This window comes from Astatotilapia calliptera, unplaced genomic scaffold (genome assembly GCF_900246225.1).
Source record: "Astatotilapia calliptera unplaced genomic scaffold, fAstCal1.2 U_scaffold_16, whole genome shotgun sequence".
In the NCBI taxonomy this organism is placed as follows: Eukaryota; Metazoa; Chordata; class Actinopteri; order Cichliformes; family Cichlidae; genus Astatotilapia; species Astatotilapia calliptera.
In genome coordinates, this window is record NW_020535685.1 from 210752 (window position 1) to 234532 (window position 23781).

Below are 23781 nucleotides of genomic sequence, written 5' to 3' on the forward strand. Positions count from 1 at the left end.
ATTATTTAAGACCTTGTATGTGAGGAGCAGGATTTTGAATTCAATTCTAGATTTAACAGGAAGCCAATGAAGGGAAGCCAAAACAGGAGAAATATGCTCTCTCTTTCTAGTCCCTGTAAGGACTCTTGCTGCAGCATTTTGGATCAGCTGAAGGCTTTTCAGTGAGTTTTTAGGACATCCTGATAATATTGAATTGCTGTGCAAATGGACGAAAGCAGTTTTACATATTTGTTTAATATGTGCGCTGAAGGACATGTCCTGGTCAAAAATGACTCCAAGGTTCCTCACAGCGTTACTGGAGGCCAAGGTAATGCCATCCAGAGTAAGAATCTGGTTAGATACCATATTTCTAAGATTTTCAAGGCCGAGTACAATAACCTCAGTTTTATCTGAATTAAGAAGCAGAAAGTGAGCGGCCATCCAGGTCTTTGTGTCTTTAAGACATTCCTGCAGTTTGACTAATTGGTGTGTGTTATCTGGCTTCATGGACAGATAGAGCTGGGTGTCATCTGCATAGCATTGAAAATTTATGCTATGTCTTCTAATGATGCTGCCTAAGGGAAGCATGTATAGTGTAAACAGAATTGGTCCTAGCACTGAACCCTGTGGAACTCCATAATTAACCTCACTGTGTGAAGAGGACTCTCCATTTACATGCACAAATTGGAGTCTATTAGATAGATATGATACAAACCACTGCAGTGCAGTACCTGTAATACCTACAGCATGTTCTAATCACTCTAATAGGATATTATGGTCAACAGTATCGAATGCTGCACTAACGTCTAGCAGGACAAGCACAGAGATGAGTCCACTGTCAGAGGCCATAAGAAGATCATTTGTAACCTTCACTAAAGCTGTTTCTGTGCTGTGATGAGCTCTGAAACCTGACTGAAACTCTTCAAATAAACCATTCCTCTGCAGATGATCTGTTAGCTGTTTGACAACTACTCTTTCAAGGATTTTTGATATGAAAGGAAGGTTGGAGATTGGCCTATAATTAGCTAAGACTGCTGGGTCTAGAGATGGCTTTTTGAGTAAAGGTTTAACTACAGCCAGCTTGAAGGCCTGTGGTACATAGCCGATTATTAGAGATAGGTTGATCATATTTAAGATCGAAGAATTAATTAATGGCAGGACTTCTTTGAGCAGTTTTGTAGGAATGGGGTCTAAAAGACACGTTGATGGTTTGGAGGAAGTAATTATTGAAGTTAACTCAGAAAGATCGATTGGAGAAAAAGAGTCTGACTTAACATCAATGGTACTAAGAGTAGCTGTAGATAATATTACATCTGTGGGATGATTATTGGTAATTTTTTCTCTAATGATAAATATTTTATTCGTGAAGAAGTTCATGAAGTCATTACTAGTTAACGTTAAAGGGATGGTTGGCTCAAAAGAGCTCTGACTTTTTGTCTGCCTGGCTATAGTGCTGAAGAGAAACCTGGGGTTGTTCTTATTTTCTTCAATCAGTGATGAATAGTAAGATGTTCTGGCTTTGCGGAGGGCTTTCTTATAAAGCAGCAAACTATTTCTCCGGGCTAAATGATGATCCTCTAGATTTGTGACACGCCATTTCCTCTCCAGATTACGAGTCATCTGCTTTAGGGTACGTGTTTGAGAATTATACCACGGAGTCAGGTACTTCTGATTTGAGACCTTAGTTTTCACTGGAGCTACAGTATCCAGAGTCGTACGTAGTGAGGAGGTGAAATTATTAACAAGATAATGGCTGTAGCTCAGGTGGCAGAGCAGGTCAGCCACTAACCAGATCAGTGGTTCGATCCCAGGCTGCCTCCTGGCTGCATGCCAAATATCCTTGGGCAAGATACTAACCCCATGTTTGCCTACTGGTGGTGGTCAGAGGGCCCAGTGGCACCAGTGTCCGGCAGCCTCGCCTCTGTCATGGGTGATGGGTGAATGACTAAATGTAGTGTAAAGCGCGTTGGGGTCCTTAGGGACTGAGTAAAGCGCTATAAAAATGCAGGACATTTACCATAATCGACCTGTTGGAGTAGCGTTCAGATAGCTGCTCTGCTCTGTGTTGGTACAGGCCATTGAAGATGATAACAGTGGGTGGATTATATACAGCGCTTTCAGAAAGACAGTCTACTCTTCACTGCTGTGTAATCAATTATTGTAAACATTATCAGGAAATGATCAGACAGGAGAGGGTTTTCAGGAAACACTGTTAAATGTTCAGTTTCTATGCCATATGTTAAAACAAGATCTAGAGTGTGATTAAAGTGGTGGGTGGGTTCTTTTACATTTTTGACAGAAGCCAATTGAGTCTAATAACATACCGTCCTATTAATGATCAATGATAATTGAAGAGGAACCCTGGCTCAGGACATTTTCATGACAAGTGACAGCGCAGACAACTACTAATGAGAGAACGTGTTTTATCATCATAAACACGGTGATATGAAGCATCGTTAAAGTGTCACTTCAGTAATGTTGACTCATGTTTTTAATAATGACTTTAAAACACTAAACTCTAATTTCTGTGGTTATTTTAAGTTTACAGAATATAACATGTGGTAAGACGACGAGTTTTACTTCTCACTGTCCGTGTTATGTGTATCTATTTATCATGTATGCTACTTTGCCGAAAATGTTTCATTGTGTTCATGAAATAAACCAGACTTTCACTGTCTGCATCTTTTACTGTTTTTCTGCTTTTGTTCACACCAAGTTTGACAAACCTACAGATATCCAGAGTTAACTCGCTAACAATGTGGAGCAGTCTCAGTGTATTCAGCTGCTTTTTCCCTGAACACAACCAACTGAGAGAAACGCCTGTAGGCCTCACTTTGGTCATTTGAACGCTGAAGGAGATTTGTTCCATAGACACCTTATACTAGTGTTTCCTGCACTTAATCCATCACTACTATGTTCTATATAAATCCAGATTCCTTTTATAGTTTGCAGTGAAATTTGTTAAACCGTTGCTTAATGGGACAGAAGTACAAGTCGCTCTTTACTAACACATTTGTAGATGAGTTTATTGCTGAACAACACAGCTAGCAGTCTCACACTCTCTTTAGGTTTTTCAAGTTATGTGTGTAAGGGTTTAGTCTATCAAACCTTACCCTTTTCTCCCCAGTATCACAACAGTATGACTCCCAAAGTACGGCTCAGTAAACAACCAATGATTCTAAAGACAGAACAGAAATATACAGTTGGAAGATGAATGATTGCGTTTTTATGATGCGTAGTAAAACGACCCCCTCTTCTTCTTCTCTGTGTTGGTGTTGTTGTTGTTCGTGTGTGTGTGTTGTGTGTGTGCGTGTGTGTGTGTGTGTGTGTGTGTGTCTTAGAAGTCAATTAATACATTAGCCATACTTAAAAACATCTGAATTTCATTTAGAACTGAGATTCTAAGTTGTAAGGAGGAATCTTATGCACAGCCAGAAACATGTTTCCCCACTTTCACAATGCTGAGGTGTCAAATCCACAACCCCCCAACAAATGGTTTGTTACACGCGGGTGTGAAGGGCAAGCTTTACTTACACAGCCTCACACACAGCAGATTTTTAAAGTTGTTGGGTACAGGGGTTTAGCCACAGATGCAACATCCACTTTTGATAAAGATCCCTCCACCTGTTTATTTCTTAAGAAATTAAGCATCTTTATTAAGCTCTTATTTATACATGTCTACACAATAATAGACACCGTGTGATCTGTGACATTATAGTCTTCTACTTCTGCTTCCATCGGTTTGCATTTTAAACTCCCGGCCTTTCAGTTTGTTATGAACGACTTTATATCACAAAATGTTAGAAATATAAAGTGAACCATGCGACTTTTTTTTTTTTTTAATTTTCTGTTTGATGGAAGGACTTAAGACACGAGTTATTTAAACAATTCTAAATGACAGTGTGATGGCCATAGCACTTTACGTGGGCCAAATGTGTTAAGGATAATGTTTATCAATGTAAAATTGCAAAGAACTTGTGGATAGAACATAACATTTTGTAAGCAGTTACCTCAGAAGCTGCACTGGTAGATCTATGTATGTAAGGTAAAACTATCCACAGTACTTCCACTTAAGTAACTAAACACATAAAGTCACCCTTACCAATAATTCACTGCTCCTCGAAAAAAGTAGCACAAACAGACAACTGACTGAGCAATGATAAGTAGAGCTACCCGAGGCCGAGACTCAAGCAGAAGAAATTAAAAGTTGTTGTTTTTGTGGCTCGAAAAATTAAAGAAAGTATGTTTAATAATTCAACAAGACCCGCACCTTCAACACATGTACATTCAAATTCTGGTACAGGCTCATCATTGCTGCTGTTCAATAGTTTTTATCCGTTCAAAAAAGTCATTTTACGGCTTTAATGTTTCCAGCTGATAAGGAGAATGAGTGCATTTCAAATGAGCGTCCAAAGGCGTTAAACATCTGCTTTGTCTGTAACGACAGTATCAAACTACAGAGCATTGTTTTTACTAAAATTCAACATTTTCAGATGAAAATTTGGCTGCTTTTTGTTTTTTTCACTGTAACACCCACCTCAATGCCATTTTTAGGATATTCTTGGTGATCCCACCTTTTTCATATTTAGGCTTTTGGCACTGAGGGTATCTAATACGCATGTTGTCACAGTGTCTTGTACTACCAGCTGTGAGGGCTCTGCTTTTGCTTTGAGCAGTCTGTTTTTATTTTGTCTCGTGACTGTGTGTTTTTTTTCAAACGAGATCCTCGTCAGTTTGATTTTGTTACCACAAACTTTGTGTGAAGTTCACAACAGAGGTAAAGAGATTTAAACATCCCAGTTTAAGGAGGCAGGCAGGGGTTGGACCACCTGCACAGGACAGGGGAAGCAGAGAGTGTCCGGGGAGATGTGCAACAGAAGCAGAGGGAACATTTTACTAGATGATAAATGGCAGGGGGGGGGGGGGGGGGGGGGGGGCAAAAAAAGTATAGGTATATTACTACTGTGGGTGTATGGGGGACCGGCCCTGGCACAGGGTGCCGCCAGTGCATCGAGCCACCTGGGGGGCTCTTCAACTGGTGGGGGAGGTTGTTACACCTTGCAGGAGCTCTCCTCTCTTCAGGAACTCTCTCTGCAGGAGGGGGAGATACAGGAGAGGTGGAGGAAGATCTCTGCTTGGGTGTCTATTGTCTCGTGTAGTCTGGAAGATGAGTGGATGGTGGGGTGGGTGCAGTTTTCTCTGTGGTGAGGTCAGGTAGGCTGCCCCGGGCTCTGCAGGGCCGGGAGGCGGTCCGGATTGGCCTGGGCCCCCTTTCCCTGGCAGGTTGCAGAGTATGGAAGTGCCTACTGGGGTCGGCGGGGGAGCTGGCCCAAGGGAGGGGTCACTTGCCCCTCCCTTCCTTCCCTCCCCATCTCCAGCTGTCTCCCTCTTCCCGCTCCACCACAACCACCCACACATGCAGGGCCTTGGAGTAGGGGTGTGTCACCAGGGTGCAGGGGAGGCTACCCCCCCCCCCCCTTTCTGGCTGCCTCTGCCTCAATTTTATCTCACAACTTAGACATTCACAGGAATTCACAGGCTAGGAGGAGGAGTTGGCCGTCGGACTGGGGTCTGGAGTGTGGGGCCTCCCTGCTGCTGCAGAGTCGGGGCGGTCTGCTTCTCCCCACCGCAGGGAAAAGGGTAACACCAGCTGGGTTTGCCTGCAGTTTCCCCCTCCAGGGGCAAGGGTACTGTTAGATATTTTAGTATTATGGGAGCATGTACTGGGTACTTCTTTTATGATGATATTAGACTGAAGATTCTGTGACTTAACAAGGCTCTTTATGTTAACCGTTATTTTCTCTTGCTGTGTCAACTCAAGATTTATGGTGTGAAAGTAGATGCTAAGGTTGGAAGGAAAACACCAACAAATCACTCTTTTTACTTATCACTCCCTTGCAGAGGATGTGTACGTAAAGACCATCTGGTTTGTGTCAGAACTCAGGATGTAGGAGACCTCATTTGCTGGCCACTTTTGAACTCCTAGTAATATATAAGTGGAGTGACTTTGCTTAAGAGAAGTCACTGATTACATTAATGTTAACTGAGCACATGGGATGATCCATGTCTGAGGCAAATTAGGGTAATAGTTGTAGTTTACTGATTTGAGAAAACCTGCACATGACACTTGTCTTGCTGATGTTGAATGCTTGTTACCCTTATGATATAATTGGTTACAAGTGTAAAGTTTGATTTCACTTCCAGATTTTGCTTTCCAGGCCATGATGGTGTGTATGTAGGCTCCTGGTGGAGCCAGTTTTAAGCAAATTTAATATGCAAAACACACTAACATCTTTCATTGCAGGATTATAGGTCCAGGGTGGTGCTGCTCCAGGGGAGGAGATGCCCTGATGTTGCCTGGGATATGATCTAGTTAACCTTTTTCTTTAAGACAGGAATCTGATTTTGATGGGTTGACTCATGGGAGTGTCCATGTGTCAAAAGGGAGGAGTCCAAGGATTAACATTAAGCAATGTTTTTTATTATTGTTGCAGTGATTTGTGTGATTAACCGTTTATTTACAGGTATTAAACCTATGCAAGTGGTGCATCCATGTTCAGACGAGGCTTTGATGGCCTATAAGTGAAGTTCACTGAACAAAAGAATGTGGTTAGATGATTGTTGACATGCTCTGCTCCATCCGCAGCTGTTCCCGACATCATGGTCAGCCTCCAGAGGGGAACTCGTCTAGCATAAAGGTCAAAAAGGGAGGAATGTTAGGTTTTGTACTGTTTATTGTTATTTATGCTTAGAAATATCTATATATGCTTAGGGTTTATAATTAGTTGTAGATTGGTAAAGGTTTGATCCTTGATAGTCTGCAAACTTTGTGTGTATTAGAGAGCACTCTGGAGTATGGGGGAGGTCGTACCTTGTTTTATTGTTTTATGGTAGGACGTAAGTGCCATTTGTTTAGGCGAACTCTTGGCAGGTTTAGGGAAGTCATTTATGGGGTCACACTCTGACCCCCCCCCCCCCCCCCCCCCACACACACACACACACACACACACACACACACAAAGATCCAGAGGGGAACAGCGTTACTGAAAGTGATTGTCCGACTATGTTTACAATTTGGTAGAAACACTGAATAATAACTATCAGAAAGTTTGTTTCTCCCAGCCTCTCCCTTCTACAGATCCAACCCATCCGTGGAAACCAGGAGACGCGGTGTTGGTGAAGTCGCTAAAACCAAGGACACTCGGGGAGGCCGCGCGTTTTCCAGCCCCCAGACTGTGCTTGCAGTGACGAGAACCAGCATCCTTACAGACGGACAACCGCAGTGGATACACGCCAGCAGGGTTAAGAGCAGCCCCACTGGACCATCACAGGCATCGGATCAAGCAGATGACGACTCAGGCGAGCCAGCGCCCGGAGCCAATACACCTACACACACGCAATCACTGATTAACACACAACGCCTGAAAGAGCCAAGACTCAGAGAGCTCTTTGATCCTCCACCTGAACAACAACAAGGTACTCGAACATCCAGCAGGAACAGAAAGCCAAAAGTACCACATGATGTCTAATCTGATAAAGCTAGACTCATTCCATCCTGATAATGGAGAAAATGAAATGCCCATTGTCATCATACGATGCTTATTTAATGTCTCTCGAACCTGGGACCAGGCCAGGAGACGACTGAAGAACTGCGTTTTTTCTTATATATTTAGGTTATTTATCATATCTATTGCATTAACCTTAGGATTTTTCTTTGCTATTTTCTATTGTAGACTGCAACCATGTTTACATTTTTGCAGGTCGTATTTTGCTAACAATACCTCATGCTCCATTTGGCAAGACACCCACCTAGTACGCTCATGTATTATTTTGTTTTTGATGATTATTGCCTGTTGTGTGATGCCATGTATACGCTCAATGATGACCCGTATAGCTACTATTACAGCTACCTCAATGTATTAACAATTGACACAAACTGACCCAGATGATGTGCCAGATGTCACCAATGATGTTCCTGATGTATATATTAAGCATTAGGTTGTGAATTACTCCGTTATCAAAGAAGGGAATGAGGTTTTTTTTTATTTCTCTTTTTTCTTTTTCTTTTTTCTCTTTCTTTTCTTTCTTAGACTTTTGATATCAAGTTTGCTCGGAGAACAAGTTTAATTTATGATTTTCCTTTCGATTATGTTATTACATTTTGCCTTTATATTGTGTTATTATTGTGTGATAATAAAAGAAGGGAACTGTTAGATATTTTAGTATTATGGGAGCATGTACTGGGTACTTCTTTTATGATGATATTAGACTGAAGATTCTGTGACTTAACAAGGCTCTTTATGTTAACTGTTATTTTCTCTTGCTGTGTCAACTCAAGATTTATGGTGTGAAAGTGGATGCTAAGGTTGGAAGGAAAACACCAACAAATCACTCTTTTTACTTATCACTCCCTTGCAGAGGATGTGTACGTAAAGACCATCTGGTTTGTGTCAGAACTCAGGATGTAGGAGACCTCTGTATAAGATTTATAGGACTTGAGAATGCATCTGTAGAACAAAGGATTCCAACTGTCGAAGAACACAGCCCCACCCAGTGGGCAGGGTCTGAAACTGAAACTTGTTGTCTGCCTATAAAAACTGCTGCACAAAAGAATAAACTTTGAGTTAGTTTGGGATGACAATCTAGAACAGTCTCCGCGTCTTTTTGTTCTTCCAAACTGCTCCCGGTACTCCGGCCGGTGCCGTAATTAACCGTTGATCATACTTGAGAATATTTTAATTGTTATAGGTTAAAGGATGAACTCTGATGATGAAAGCCCACGCCTCAGAGAAACCCGGAATGGAGTTTCTTACAGGTACCTAGCAAAGTTCTGTTAAGTTCCACATAATGACAACAGAACCAAAAACTCACCTGACTGTGAAGAACACATGACCACAATGAATCACTCCTCAGTCAGGTCTGAAAGCGTTTAGATGATTAATAAATGGATGTATTGATCACAAAGACGTGAAGGAGATACAGTTTTTACATACATGTATATGTTTTACTTAAAGTACTCTAATTTGTAACTTTCTTTTATTTCATTTTGTTTTTACTTTATACAACTTATATTATTTGTCCTTTATTGTTTTTATTTAGACGCTCCTTTCTAAGCCGATTTCTTTTGTCATAGTTGTGTCTTTTATTGTTTTTTCTAATTTATTAAAGTTATGCTGTTATTAGTTGTGTTTGATGCTTTGCTGTAACACGGGCATTTCACAATTTTGGGATATATTATAATTTTTTAATATTCTATTATTTTTTAATTTAATTGATCCTTATCTTTATTGACTGTAGGTCAAATATAACACTCTCTTCTTCTACAGCGGCCACAGTCCAGATGAAGAGTGTCCTCATACTGAGCTGACAGTAAGAGTGTTAACTGAGCCTTTAAGTAAGTCTTGTTGCATTTATGCTCGTGTGATAAATCTACACCATAGCTACAGTATAACAACAAAGCTTCTGAGATCCTGCACTGTAACCACACATGCATTTCCACATAAATCTAATCACACATCACACTGATGAGGCTCACAACATCTGCTGCACTGCTGTAAACGCTGGCAGTGACGTCAGCCATCTGCACAGGTCAAAGTGAGAAGTTCACAATCAAGTAACACTTTAAACCTGCAGTAAAGCAGAGGAGATTCATAAATATCACAATAAACACAACAACAATGTAACTGCAGCTCATGATACAGTGTTTATCCCATACTGTGACTTTAAACAAACACGTGACAGCTGTCAGGCCTCCAGCTCCCCCAGGAGGTCCTGAAGTGTACTGCAGCCAGACATCAAATAACGTAACCTAGTATTTCCATATTTCACAGGTTCTCAGATAACACTCCTACATTTCATGTAATTCCATTAACCAAGAAAAAGCCTTTTTAGAAAAACATTAAACTGACTTAATTGTTAAAGGTAATGTTTAAAGTCTCACTGATTTACAGTCAATGTGTGCATAAGTTTTTATTCGTGCTTGAATCTAAATAGAGTCGTTCAATTCACAACAACAGGCGCTTCAAGGTAGCTTAAACTGTAAGACCTGTAAAGATAATATGACAGAAACCCCAAATAATCAGATGATCCCACACAAATGAGCTTTTGGTGACAATGGAAAGAAAACATCCACTTTAATAGGAATACAATTAGAACAATAGTATTAAAGTAGTATTATAGTTGCTTCGCTCAGCTGGGTAAACAAAGCAGCAAGTTCAGAGCTCCTCAAGAGAACTGTACAACCATCTGTGCTTTATATTATCTGTGTTCGAATGTGATATATTGGGGGAGGTTACCACATTTGCCACCACATGACCCCCATCTGGATACGCCCCTGCCTCCAAAGCTGTAAAAAGCGGCATTTATTAACAGTTACACACTGACAGTGAAACTATTGGAGAACACAGACCGTGATAAGCTAATAGCTATGCTACGCTAGTGAACCTGAGAAGGCTGAATAAATGAATCCTGTTGTTTGCTGATGAGTTAACAGAATGTGTGCTTCCATAAAGCATGCCCATGTTACTGTGTAAAAGACTGTAAACAAGCTACAAATAGAGATGTGGAGCAGAACAGCACTGTGTGCTGTGAGAGTGTCTGTTACTCACTGTCTGTTACAACGGAGGATCATTATGTATTTATTTCATTAGTATGTCAGTGGGCTTCTGTCTGTGGTCTGAGTGGTTCCACATGGGGTTTCAATGCTGCACATTTTGAAAACTATGGTTCAGGCTTGTCTGTCAGTCCCATGTATGTGTAATGTGAACTTTCATCAAAGGCAAACACATTTATCAAAACATAATACGTGAATGAACCCACAGCTTAAAGATGGCACAGTCAGTATTCAGGACAAGATATCCAGCACCATTAAAGGTGATGAGAGGAAACCTGATATATAACCAGCTGTAAATAACATGCAGTGTTAGCCTGCATGGGATGGGATGGATTCAAATCCCTGGCCTGAATGATTGTTTCAGTCCTTTTCTTTATGTTAACATGATCGCCTGAAAAGGATCTGCACCTGTTAAAGGTGTTAAAAGGAACTCATGTTTGTGTTGTATGAACACACACACATGCTGAGTCACTGAGTGTGTGTTCAATGAGGATCAAAGCAGCTTCCTTACCAAAGACCAGGAGCAGGAACGACAGAATCAGGTTCATCCTGCGGCAAAAAAGAACAAAATAATCTCTTTAATTCTGCTCCTCCAACCAGCCGACAGCCCACAAACAACAATCACTACACTGCAGCTGGCTCAGGTTTACTTTCACTTTCACACAGGTCCTGTCTTAACCTTTAGTATAAAAGCTCTTAACTGCAAATGATTCTCAAGTTAAAGTCAGAAGAGAAACACAAGAGCATGTACTGCCTTCATACTCACATGGTACTACTTTTAGTAACATGTGGTTGGAGGCTGGGACCAATGTCCTGCCACAGTTAGAAAAGCCGGGCTGGACTGCATGCCTTTCACTGGGTGTCATATTCCTCTGTCCCATCATCAGTAAAAATAGACACAGTGAAAGATTCAGATCTGAGCTGAGCTCAGATTGTTCAAGTAAAAGTTTTACATAACATAAATCACAGTCTTCTGTTTGGAAGGGCGGCAACAGTTGAGAGCGTTGCTGCCTGAATGACAAACACTGAGGTGAAAGAAGATGGCAATCAGAAAGTAATGGCTATTGTTTGCAGCAAACGATTTTCTGAGTGTTTTATTAGTAATACTTGGAGTTGTGAATGGTTTCCAGCTCTCTAATAGTATTTTTTAGAATATTTTTCGATGTCAGTGGAGCTAAAAGTAGAAACATTGTTTGCTACTATTCAACATTCAGGGAACTAGTGAACATTTCCTCAAGGACTTCAACTCCAACTCTTCTCCCACCTCCTCTTAATTGAAAAAAACCATGGTAAACTTGTGATATGCTGACTTTAAGTTGCAGAATTTTTTATTTAGTTTTTACTGACAGTTTTATGAGTAATGCATACTTTGAAAAATTCTTATATTTGTACAGTCGTACCTAATCATACTGGACAACACATGTTTGCATGTTTGCAGTGTACGTTGTCACATAAACCTTGAGACCAACACACTTCAGACCCCTGGCATGTCTGGTTGCTGGTGAAAAATGTGCATTCTCCCCCCTGACTGCTGGCTCGTGAAAATAGTCACAAAGAGGGTCGTCCACCAAAAACCTCCATGTGACTGCTTTGATGGACTGAAGGTTGTCCTGATTGGCTGTAGCTTGCATGGGAGACACCAACGTGCCTGTAAACACGCTGAGGATTAGCTAATCCTTGGAAAGTGTCTTTAGAGTAAAAGTTGAAGCTGAAGCACGTTGGTTGCAGAAGCAAAGCCCAGCTTTTACTTTGAAAGTGAAGCTCTATGTCTCTTGTTTGGATTGCACTTTCTCAAGTAGTTGATTTTGCAGGTAAACTTCTATGCAGACTGTGGGCAACTGCAGCAATCTGACAAATATTCTAGGCCCATGTGTCTGGGACATAACTAAAGCTGGATTTACATCTTTGTGTCCCTTCATGTACCTGTTAGATGAGACAAAGCAAAATGCCAGTTCAGCACCACAAACCTGTGGAGATGGATCGTCCCGCAGTCCTTTAATAAGACAGTAGAGTTTAACCTCTGTGCTGCTGAATGGCAGCTGGTTGAAACGTCAGCTTGAATAAGAAGAACAAAGTGAATTTGTTTACTTCAAAAAGCTCTTTGTCTGTTATGATTTCTGTCTTTTCCTGGCAGGGAAGAAGTTAAGGACAAACAAAAAGCAGCAGCTTGAAAAAGCTTCACCTCCTTTGGAAGCTCTTCTACATATTTTTCCCAGCCCTGGCGCAGGGTGCCGCCGGTGCGTCGAGCCGCCTGGGGGGCTCTTCAACTGGTGGGGGAGGTTGTCACATCTTGCAGGAGCTTTCCTCTCTTCAGGAACTCTCTCTGCAGGAGGGGGAGATACAGGAGAGGCGGAGGAAGATCTCAGCCTTGGCGTCTATTGTCTTATGTAGTCTGGAAGATGAGTGGATGATGGGGTGGGTGCAGTTTTCTCTGTGGTGGGGTTGGGTGGACTGTCCCAGGCTCTGTGGGGCCGGGCGGCGCTGCTGCACTGGGCTGCACTGGGCTGCACTGGGCCCCGGTCTGGATGGGCCTGGGCCCCCTTTCTCTGGCGGGTCGCAGAGTATGGGTGCCTACTGGGGTCAGCGGGGGAGCTGGCCCCAGGGAGGGGTCACTTGCCCCTCCCTTCCTTCCCTCCCCATCTCCAGCTGCCTCCCTCTTCCCTCTCCACCACAACCACCCACACATGCAGGGCCTTGGAGTAGGTGTGTTTCACCAGGGTGCAGAGGAGGCTACCCCCCCCCCCCCCCCCCCCGTCCTCTTCTGGCTGCCTCTGCCTCAATTTTATCCCACAACTTAGACATTCACATTACTCACACTCTCATGACACATACATATAGGATCTTGGGGGTGGGCACGCTACACGGAGTCCATATTACCATCAGGGTGTACACCTCACCCCTGGCGTCGTTGCCCACCTCTCAATTTTAAATACACGTAGACATTGAGGGCTAGCAGGAGGGGCTATGCGCTTACCTGCTGCTCTCTGGCAGGTAGCTCCATGCCCTCCTGGGTTTTAAATGCATCCTTAGAACACACATGCATCAACACTACTATGAGCGGGTGGAGGGAGGCTTGGAGTCTTCTCTCACCCCCGTTCTCTGCAGCCTGCTGGAGCGGGGGGGCTAGGAGGAGGAGTTGGCCGTCCGGCTGCAGTCTGGAGTGTGGGGCCTCCCTGCTGCTGCGGAGTCGGAGCGGTCTGCTTCTCCCCACCGCAGGAAAAAGGGTAACACCACCTGGGTCTGGGTGCAGTTCCCCCCTCCAGGGGCAAGGGTACCTAGACCCGGTTCGTAGAGTACGCTTGGGGAGTGTGATCGTGTGTACAGCGTCTCTTTATGTCTGTCTCCACGTTGGTTGAGTGTGGAGTAAGTGCATATGAGAGCATGAGGGTGGGAATGGATGTTTGTATCTGTGTGTGCCTGTATGTCTGTGTCTATATGTCAGGTTGGGTATCAGACGCCACCTCTCTGGGGACATCTCAGGCCCTCTAAGGTTTGGAGGCCTATCTCCCCCCACCACCACTTCCCCTGCCGGTGGCGGACTCCCTCAGACGGCGGTGCATTGGTGGTTCTTTGTGTCCGGGGATGGGCGTCCAGGTTGTGACGGCCAGTGGGCTGGCCTTGTGTTTTTCTTTTTCTTTTACCTGTTTCTTGCAGGTAGGTGGAGCTGACCCAATTATTGATGCAGCACACCTGAGAGGCCAGCCCCAGTGTATATAAAGACACCTTGACTGAACCAGCAGGATGGCTGGCTTTGACTCTCTCTCTGGCACCCATCTTGTTCATTTGGAAATTTCAGTTATGGCTGTTATGTCCTTTAAATTGTCTTTAAGTTACTTTACCTTATTTTCATTAAATATGTCTTACATAACGCCGGTATAGAACGCCGGTCATAAAAATATTTCATCTTGACCTGAGCCTTTTCAAGGTTCAGTTTGGCCAACTGACCTGCCACATACAGTCTGTGCCGAAAACCATTAACATAATCTATCAAACTCACTGGTGGTTCACCTGACAACCACTTATCGCACAGCACTGTCAATGGTCCCCGAACTTTGTGGCCAAAGACCAAGTCATTTGGGCTAAACCCAGTACTCTCCTGGCACACTTCTCGCGCTGCCAACAGAAGCCACGGTAAACCTTCCTCCCAGTCACTCCTCATTTCGGTGCAATAGGCACGTAACAAGGACTTCAGTGTTTGATGGAAGCACTCTAAAGCACCTTGGCTCTGTGGATGATAAGGAGAAGCTTTATTATGTATAATATTCAACAGCTCAAGAACTTGTGCAAATAGATTTGACGAAAAGTTTGATCTAAACTGTGTCAAAGCCTTCACCACAGCCTTGGCTGTGGTGGTACGCAGTGGATATGCAGGAGGATAACGCGTAACCTGGCGCATTACAGTCAACAGATACTCCGAACCAGATTTTGATCTAGGAAGAGGGCCCACACAGTCAATGATCAAATGTTCAAATGGGTTACTCACAGCAGGGATGGGACAAAGTGGAGCAGGTTTAATAGACTGATTTGGCTTACCTACAATTTGGCAAGTATGGCAGGTCTTAATGTAAGCTGAAACATCACGCTTAAGACGTGGCCAAAAGAAGTAGCGCAAGATGTAATTATAAGTCTTCGTCACTCCCAAATGCCCAGATTTGTCATGAGAACACTTCAACACCTCGTCACGGTATTTAGTCAGAACCACAATCTGGACAACTGAACTCCCAACACAGTTCAACCCTTGCGGAATCCACCTACAGACCAGTACATCCTTCTGCAGAAAATAACCAGAGGCCGCACTTGTAGCGTCATCACTAGGTTGCACTTTGTGAAATAGCTCAGTCAGTGAAGCATCAGCACGCTGTGCTTGAATTAACTCTTGCTGGGAAACTGACAAATGTTCAGGAACAATCAAATCTGGTTCAACCTGACACTCTTCTGCTTGAGTTACAGGCTCTGCATCCCTTTTAGCTGCAGCCCTTGTAACAGCACAATCTGCAAAGTCAGAAAAACCGTGTTCACACTCATGGGACTCATCCCGAACTCTAGATTTAACAGGTAAAGAATTGTCAGCCCAGACTCGATTTCCAGCCAAATCATTCCCCAAAATCACATGTACGCCCTCAAGTGGCAAAGCAGGACGAACACCAAGGCAGATATCATCATCCACAAAACTGCATGACAGCCTGACTTTATGCAATGGGGCACAGATAGTGGTTAAATCGATGCCTTGAACAAGCACACACTCACCAGTATCAGTAACCTGTGAAAATGGCAACATGGAAGCGAAGATAAAAGAATCCTTCACTCCTGTGTCACACAAAATCTTTACAGGAACTTTATGAACATCACCCGGGAGTGATACAAACCCATCCGACAAAAAATCCTCAAACCCCGAATAGCTCTCTGAGTCAGACTAAGGCGAAACTGGCGTCTCCCGAGAGACTTCTGAAATTTCCCGTGCAGTAATGGTAAGAGCCGCAGGCTTAACCTGTTTGCCTGTACGCGCCAACTTGCTTTTCAACAAGGGACATTCTGCTTTCCAGTGTCCATCGCCATGGCAGTAGTTGCATGCTTGACCAAACTTACTGGGCTTCACACCACCATTGGCCTTTGCAGGATCTGATGACATAAACTTAGTTTGACCAAAAGCTCTAGAAGGAGCACCAACTGAAAAACAGTTTCTACCAACCTGCCCCTTATGTGCCAAGATATATTCATCTGCCAATTTAGCAGCGTCAGAAACTGTTGTCACTTCCCGTTCAGCAATGTAAGTGGCAACCACAGGAGGAACACAATCTTTAAACTGCTCCAGTACCATCAACTCACATAAATCCTGAAAAGTTGTCATTCCCAGTGCCGAACACCATCTGTTGAAGTGTTTAGTTAAATCCCTCGCAAACTCTATATGCGACTGCTTATCAGACTTTCTCCATGACCTGAAACGTTGACGGTAAGCTTCTGGTACCAACTCATACGCCTTCAGAACTGCATCTTTAACAGTAGCAAAACTCCGACAATCAACTGCACTGAGTGCTGAATAAGCTTCCTGAGCCTTTCCAGTCAAAACAGACTGTAACATAATCACACAGTCAGCTTCTGGCCATCCTCCCAATTCGGCAATGCCTTACACGGTCTTTCTCAATGCTCAGCTTGTCTCTTTCCATTTTTAAGAGTAACAACTCCTTTTGCTGCTCAAGAGACAAAGCAACGGCAGTTGAGACCACAGACTGATCAACCTCAGCCACTAAGGTCTGCATTTTACCTGGCAACACGCCTTTCTTTACTAATGCAGCCTTCAACACTCCTTTAATCTCATCTTTCAACCGATTATCTCCAACGTCGACATCATAATGTTCAGCAAGTTTCAAGAGTTGTTCTTTAGTACAACTATTCAAGAGTTCTTTCGATGGAGACTGAACAAAAGCATCAACTGTAGCCATAACAGCAAAGTATTGATTCTCAACATGCAATTGAAAACAGCTTGATATAAAGCTTGACTAGTGTGTTAGAAAATAGAACATGTCCATTTTGGTTTTATCCACTGAAAATCTAAACCTCATTTATACAAACACTCTTTCACTTGATCATCAATGAGAATAATAAGAGGTTCACTGTGTGTCGCAGCCCTGGGTCGGTGACCCAGTGTTTTCTGCTTTCTATTATTATTAATCCTTGATTTCATTGTGTGTCATTGCTAGTCTCTTACGTTTTGTTTCTGTATTTCTAGCTCCTGTTAAAACTCACAATTCTTTGATCTTTGGGCTGAAGGAAGAATAACACTCGGTGTATAAATGCTCAATCAACAATTCTCATTATTCCATACAACACTTTTGAGCATAAACCATCCAGAGGGGAGATGAGCGCGGGAGGGTGTCCACCTGATCTCGAAGTGTCTGACCGTTTCTCACATTCTTATAGCTTCAGACCCCCCCCCCCCCCCCCCCCCCCCCTCCACAGTCATAAAACCTGAACATCCACATTCTTTCTGTCTCTCAGTGAGCCTAAGCTATGACCTTGGCTTCCTGTGCAGTATGTTCTGTTCATTCTAATCAGACAAATAAGTCCATGACTCACTGTAAACAGTATGCTCTTTATAAATCAGCAGTCTAATGTAATGGAAATCAGTCTAATAAATGTAATAGTTACCACCTTCTTCTAAGTCAGGAGAATAATGCAAACTAAAACTACATAATAATTTTACAATCTTTAATTAGGGGCATAATATGGCATAAGATGACATAATAATCTCACACTCCCTAAGTTCTTTACTACCTCCTCATTTCCAGTCTTAGGTTTTGTTTATATGCTTTCCCTGTGTTCAGCGTTACTCTTTTTTCATGTCCCACGGTTCATGTCTCTGTCTCAGTGTCAGGTCTGTGTCACTGTATTATGTTTCCTGTTTTACTTTGACAGTCTGTGTTCTTTGTCAATGTATTCTGTTTTGCTTCCTCCCTGTCTCATCATGTTTAATTAGGTTCAGCTGTGTCTCCCTCCTGTGTGCCATTTCCTAATTTCCCTCGTTGTGTGTGTGTGTGTGTGTGTGTTCCTGTCTAGCTATCTTTGTGAGGACCGAAATCTGCATTCTACTATACTTGTGAGAACCAGCATTCACTTGTGAGGACACACAACCCGGTCCTCACATTTTTGAAGGCATTTAAAGGCATTTTTGAGGCTCAAAATGGGGTTTTAGTGTCAGGGTTACAATTAGGCTAAAACTTGTCAGGTAGTGATGTCCAGCAGGTGAAAATGCAGCTCCATGAACACGCACAGCTACGGATTCCAGCTGCGTTCATAGTTCTGCAAACTTTGACTCACACAGAGTCGAGGTTTTCAGTTCAATCAGCTGCAATTCAATGTTGCATTAACTGGTATTAACTCAGCCAGTTAATGTGAGACAAATCCAGCTGCTCATTGAAGCTTTCTGGTTTGATCAGAAAGGAAAACATTGGTCCATACGCCTGAAAGTCCCGAAGACGCATTGTGAATTCTGTCTCGAGTCTACAGATGTATCCGTGTATTTCCGTGGTGCTGATGATGTGCTGAGCAGACAGCTGCTGAAGCATTTGAAATGTGAGAATTTGGAAATTTCAACACTGCTTGAAAAAACTGCCAGCTAGCAACGTCCCTCTCACTGATAAGTTATTTTTAGCTAATTCCAAGTTGAATTTGGTAGTTGGGGTTGTTAGCTAAGATAAAGTCATTAAGAAGTGACACAACTAATGTGTCAATGCGAGCTAATTTGCGATGTGCACCGCTGGCCCGGCCTTTTATTTTTTAATGCACCATCTCAGATTAATTCACTGCGCGTCGTGCCCAGGGCTGGATTGGGACAAAAAAATTTGCCTGGGCATTTTGACTAGAGAGCGGCCCACCAGGTATTAACCCTTTAAGACCTACCATAGAACCAAGTCCGCCAGAGCTTATATTATATTTTTACATGCTGTGGTGCCATTTTTGGGAGCATTTCAAGTGGCTATACATCAATACAACCATTATAGCCCAACTTTTAATAATATGTATTCATTAAGTGCATAGTAATTACATAAATTGCAAAGAAGTGCAATAAACTACAAAAAAATTGAAAATCGTTTTTGCTTTTTTAACATACATTTCTTGTTAGAGAAATTTAAGAGGCTTATCCCTCAAAACTGTAAATACAAAAAAGTTGCACAAAATAGTTTCCTACCACAGGAAATTTATTTTGAGTGTCTTCATAGTTTTATTTTTGAAATACACCAATTTTTATATACTGCAGGAAAAATGAAAATAAATATTATACTGCAAATTTGCAAAAAAGCAGCATATGCATCAAAATAAACTATTTCCAGCAGTGCGATATGAGTCCTAAGCATCCCAGAAACGACACTGAAAGTCATAAAGTCAAAGATAACTTTTAAAAACACCAGTATAGGCTCATGAGGCCCTGATGGTAAAAAAAAAAAACTAAATTTCCGCGAAAATGACATCACTTCTGGTTTCGGGCAGGTAATGGCGGACTTGCGATAGTTCTCGCTGACGTCTATTCCAACATAGGAAGTGTTATGAACAGCTGATTGAATCGGCAAAGCGTGTTTCTGGAATATTATGTTTTTGTTGCTGCAAGTGCTTTTTATGCAGTTTTTGCAAAGCTATATGTGGAAGGAAACTGTGACCTAGGACAAGCTGATGGCATAAGATGTAAGTACAACTCCTCCGGTTTCATATGCAAAAAAAATTATTGGGCTAGCTCACGTGGTTGCAGAGCTACCGGGATTTAAAAATAGTTACGCAAAACAGAGCGTGCGCGCTCCGACCGGCTCTAAAGTGTTAAAGCCATAAAGCCTTTGAATGAAAACGGACGCTGTTGTGACAGTGATGTACAGTCTTGTTGGTATATGTATGATTTCTATACATTTTATCTCAGATAAAAACTTTGGTTGTAAGATTCAGATAATTATTTAATAAAAGCTAGACATTTTAAATGAGAATAAGAAAGAAAAGTATTTCCTTGTGCCCCCCTTTCCCTGTTAATGCCCTACCTGCCCCCCCCTGGCAACACTTTGCTAGACCCGCCCCTGCACAGTTACCAGCTGTCAGCTGCTTAGAAAAGGATCCTGGTGTTATTTGTCTCTCAGAAACAGTTCATAACTTCCCTTCAACTCATTCATGTCACCTAAAAGGTAAACCTGTTTCTCCATCACCTGTTCAGCTCTGATGATTCAGTAAGGACATCTCCTGGTTTCATCTTCATGTTTCCCTCTCACCACATATCCAAACCGATATCATGACCAGCAGCTTTACAGCTGTGGCTCCAGCAAACATCAGCTGATACTAGAAATTAATATTAAATAAATTCTAACAACAGCTGATCAAGCTTAAAAGTGCTGCTGTTGTTTAGCGCAACATTCATTCATATTGGGAGTATCCCCCCGCAGAGGGACAAAAGAACCCCCTGATGATCCTCTAATCGCCTGAGTCAAGGTGTGAAACTGGTCAAACACCATTTGACCTGAAACGTCTTCAAGCAACTTAAAGAAGTCCCGACGCTTTTCTTTGCAAGCTCCTTTGACTACGATGACCTGGATGACTGAGAACCTTCACAGACATTCATTCATATATTCATCGGTTTCATCTTCCTGGCGCAAAGCATGTAATAAACAAATAAAAGAGACGGGACTTGCGTGTCTTGTTTCTTTTCCCATTCTAGCTGAAGTCCAGGACAAACTGTGTTCCTTTCCGGCGCAATATGAAGCGCGTAATATTCTCTCTGAATACGGGACGATTCAGTTTTTTACGGGACAGCTCTACTAACTAACCTTATAAACACCAGCAAACATTCCTAAGTGCCTGATTTCATTCTGTCTTTATAAACAGTATATTTCATAAATAATTTGAGTCTTCTACTCATTGTAACAACTCCTGATTTTCTATAACTGTGTTTTCTTCACTAGTATTATCCGAACTATATCTGTCTTTCACTGCTGTCACCTCTCCATAGTTTAACACTGGATATCTAAACTGCCTTTCATCACTGCCTTGAATGAACTGAAAATAGATTCAAACTAAAAGCTTTTAGAGAATAAACTCCTACATGACCTCTGACCCCTAACCTGTATCTACAGCACTGACCTCTGACTTTCAGCTCCACTTGTTTCTTCAGCAGGATGTTTCCCTCCCTGCTGTAGACGGTGCAGGTGTAGGTGTAGTTGTCTCCATCTGTGGGGTGTTTCAGGGTGAGACTGAGGTCTCCAGTTTTCAGCAGGTCTTCATTTACCTTCGTTCGGTCTCTGTAAACCTGGTGCTGTTCTTCATGCTGGTCAGAGCCGTTCTGATGAACATAGATCATCCTGCTGCCTTTGTCCTTCCACTCCACTTTAGCGTCTTCAGGCAGGTGAAGTGTGGTGTTGAAGGGCAGCTGGACAGACTCCACCCCTGAATCCACCTCCACCTGGGGGACTGAGAGGACAACAAAGCACAACATGAGCTTGGATGGAGACATTTGTGTTGACTCTAACAGGCTGAATGCTGCTGCTTCACTGGGAGCTCACTGTTAGATAGAAAGTGGTCAGTGTGAAGAGGAGACGCAGCAGAAAGATGAAGACTGACAGGAAGAAAGCAGTGAACAGACTGTTGGAGCTGCTGTTAGTGGGACAGGACTTTATTCAGTCTCTGAGGACCAGATTTGACTTGATGAAGCAGAGAAACACAGTCTGAGTGTTTCTGTCACACTCACTTCATCACACAGCTCAGTTTGACAACATGTGGAAGAATTTGATAGAAGCCTTCCTTTAGTAAAAGCACCAAGAAAACACCATGAAAACACCTCACTACACACAAAACTGCAGTACTGGCAAATTGTACATAAAGTATGAAAAGTCAAAGTACTTATTGTGCAGAAAAATGTTCCCATCAGTGTTCTATGGATCAATATTAGGGAGAGTGCAATCAAACAATGAGTTTATTAAAACACGCAGGAGGAGAAGTATACAGCAGCACACCAGCAAAACGTCTCCTACCAAAAATACATTTGAGAATGCTTTTATCACATCAGGGTTAACGCCCCCTTCTAGCGTCAATTACAGATCAAAGACCTTGATTACAGTAAATGGTACATCTTAAATGGCTAAAAACAGACACAAGAGTTCCTTTTTCTCTAACACCTTCCATAATTGTAATAAATTGCAAGCCTGGATGGTCCCTGAGGGCTTGACCTTTCTTGACGGGTCTTTGGCCTGGCAGGTTTCTAGATTATAGTGTGTGTTGTAAGCGTGTATGCCGTTTTAACCTTCTGTTGCTCTAAGTCACCTACAATAGATTGTGAAGACATAGCGCTCCACAAAGCTTGAAACCTTCAATAGACTGAACATCAACTCTAAATGAGCACAAGAATGCAATGTGTGTATAAACTGGTTATGGCTGCACCTATAATTAAAAAGGTTAACATAGTGGCAATAGCTTTAATAAACATCTTTAAGGCAATATCAATGCTGTAGGGTATATTATTAATGCAATATTAACAATGCAGGTTATATTGTAGCAGTAAAATAATTTCTATATCTCTGCACATGTTTAAGGCTGAGCTCATTCCAAATCCTTTCTATTGTGTTGAATCTGCAGTAATGCATCATATTCTATAAAATCATATGTTTGTAGTGGCTGTCCTGTGAGGACCACGTCTCTCTAAACAAACAGCTGTTAATGAGCTCACAAACACAGGCCTACAGCTGGATTTGAAAAAGTCCATTCAATAGAAAATCAACAGTCACAGCTGGATTCAAAGGCTTGAGCTCTGTGTGACATGGTTACCTGTCAGCATCTACAGGGGGATTCAAATATGAAGGAAACATGAAGGTGGTGCATTAGAAAAACTGCTGCTTCAACTTTGTACATTCAGCCAACCAAATGACTTCTCTGAGACGTTTATGTGAAAGTGCTGTTGAGCCTCCACCTGTTCAACTTCCTGTTTTATTAAAGCAGACATGGCAGCAGCTGACATCTCCCCTCCACCATCAAGGCTTTCTTGGCTAATGTGCTAAAGGAGTTATTCAATTTCATTCAATTCAATTTCTTTTATACATCGCCATATCACAACAACAGTTGCCTCAAGGCAGCTTATATCGTAAGGTAGACATTACAGTAGAAAGAAAAAAACCCAACTTTGGCGACAGTGACTGCCATCTGCCATGACCGGTTGGGGTGAGAGAAGGAAGACAGGATAAAAGATGAGCTATGTAAGAGAGCCAGAGATTAATAACAAACAAATTTCCCTCTAGTTTTTCATGTGTCTGAGCAAACTAGTGATGTCTTGGTACTGTACGAAACGGCTCTTAGAGCTGGCTGTTTGAAGTGAATGACAGGAGCCTCATTGGAAATTGCGTCTTGTTTCTTTTTCTCTTTCTCTCACTTTTTTCACTTGACGCCACGTGCTGCCACTGCTGGGGTGCAGTGGCTCCACCACCCCACCAGGGGAGGACGCGGGTTTGTCTACTCAATTTTCTCTAGTAAATATAGGAAAAGTTCATGGAGTCTGGCCAAGTTGATACCAGCACACAAAATATTAGCTCTGAAGTAGAGATGGCACGATACCACTTTTTTATGTCCGATACCGATACCGATATCATAAATTTGGATATCTGCCGATACCGATATGAATCCGATATAGTGTTTTTTAATCAACAAAACTGTTTTTTTAAATATCTTGCTGCATTTTG

General features: G+C 42.4%; 1 protein-coding gene across 1 annotated transcript in view; it reads right to left on the reverse strand.

Moving 5' to 3' along the window:
- The window catches only part of LOC113017612 (uncharacterized), a 32781-nt gene extending 21478 nt beyond the window's left edge, over positions 1-11303 (reverse strand). The window contains exon 1 of the mRNA XM_026160755.1: positions 11103-11303. Coding sequence (XP_026016540.1) covers positions 11103-11139 — 37 coding nt within the window. The 5' untranslated portion in view covers positions 11140-11303. The remainder of the gene's footprint in view (positions 1-11102) is intronic.
- Positions 11304-23781: the final 12478 nt, after the last annotated feature.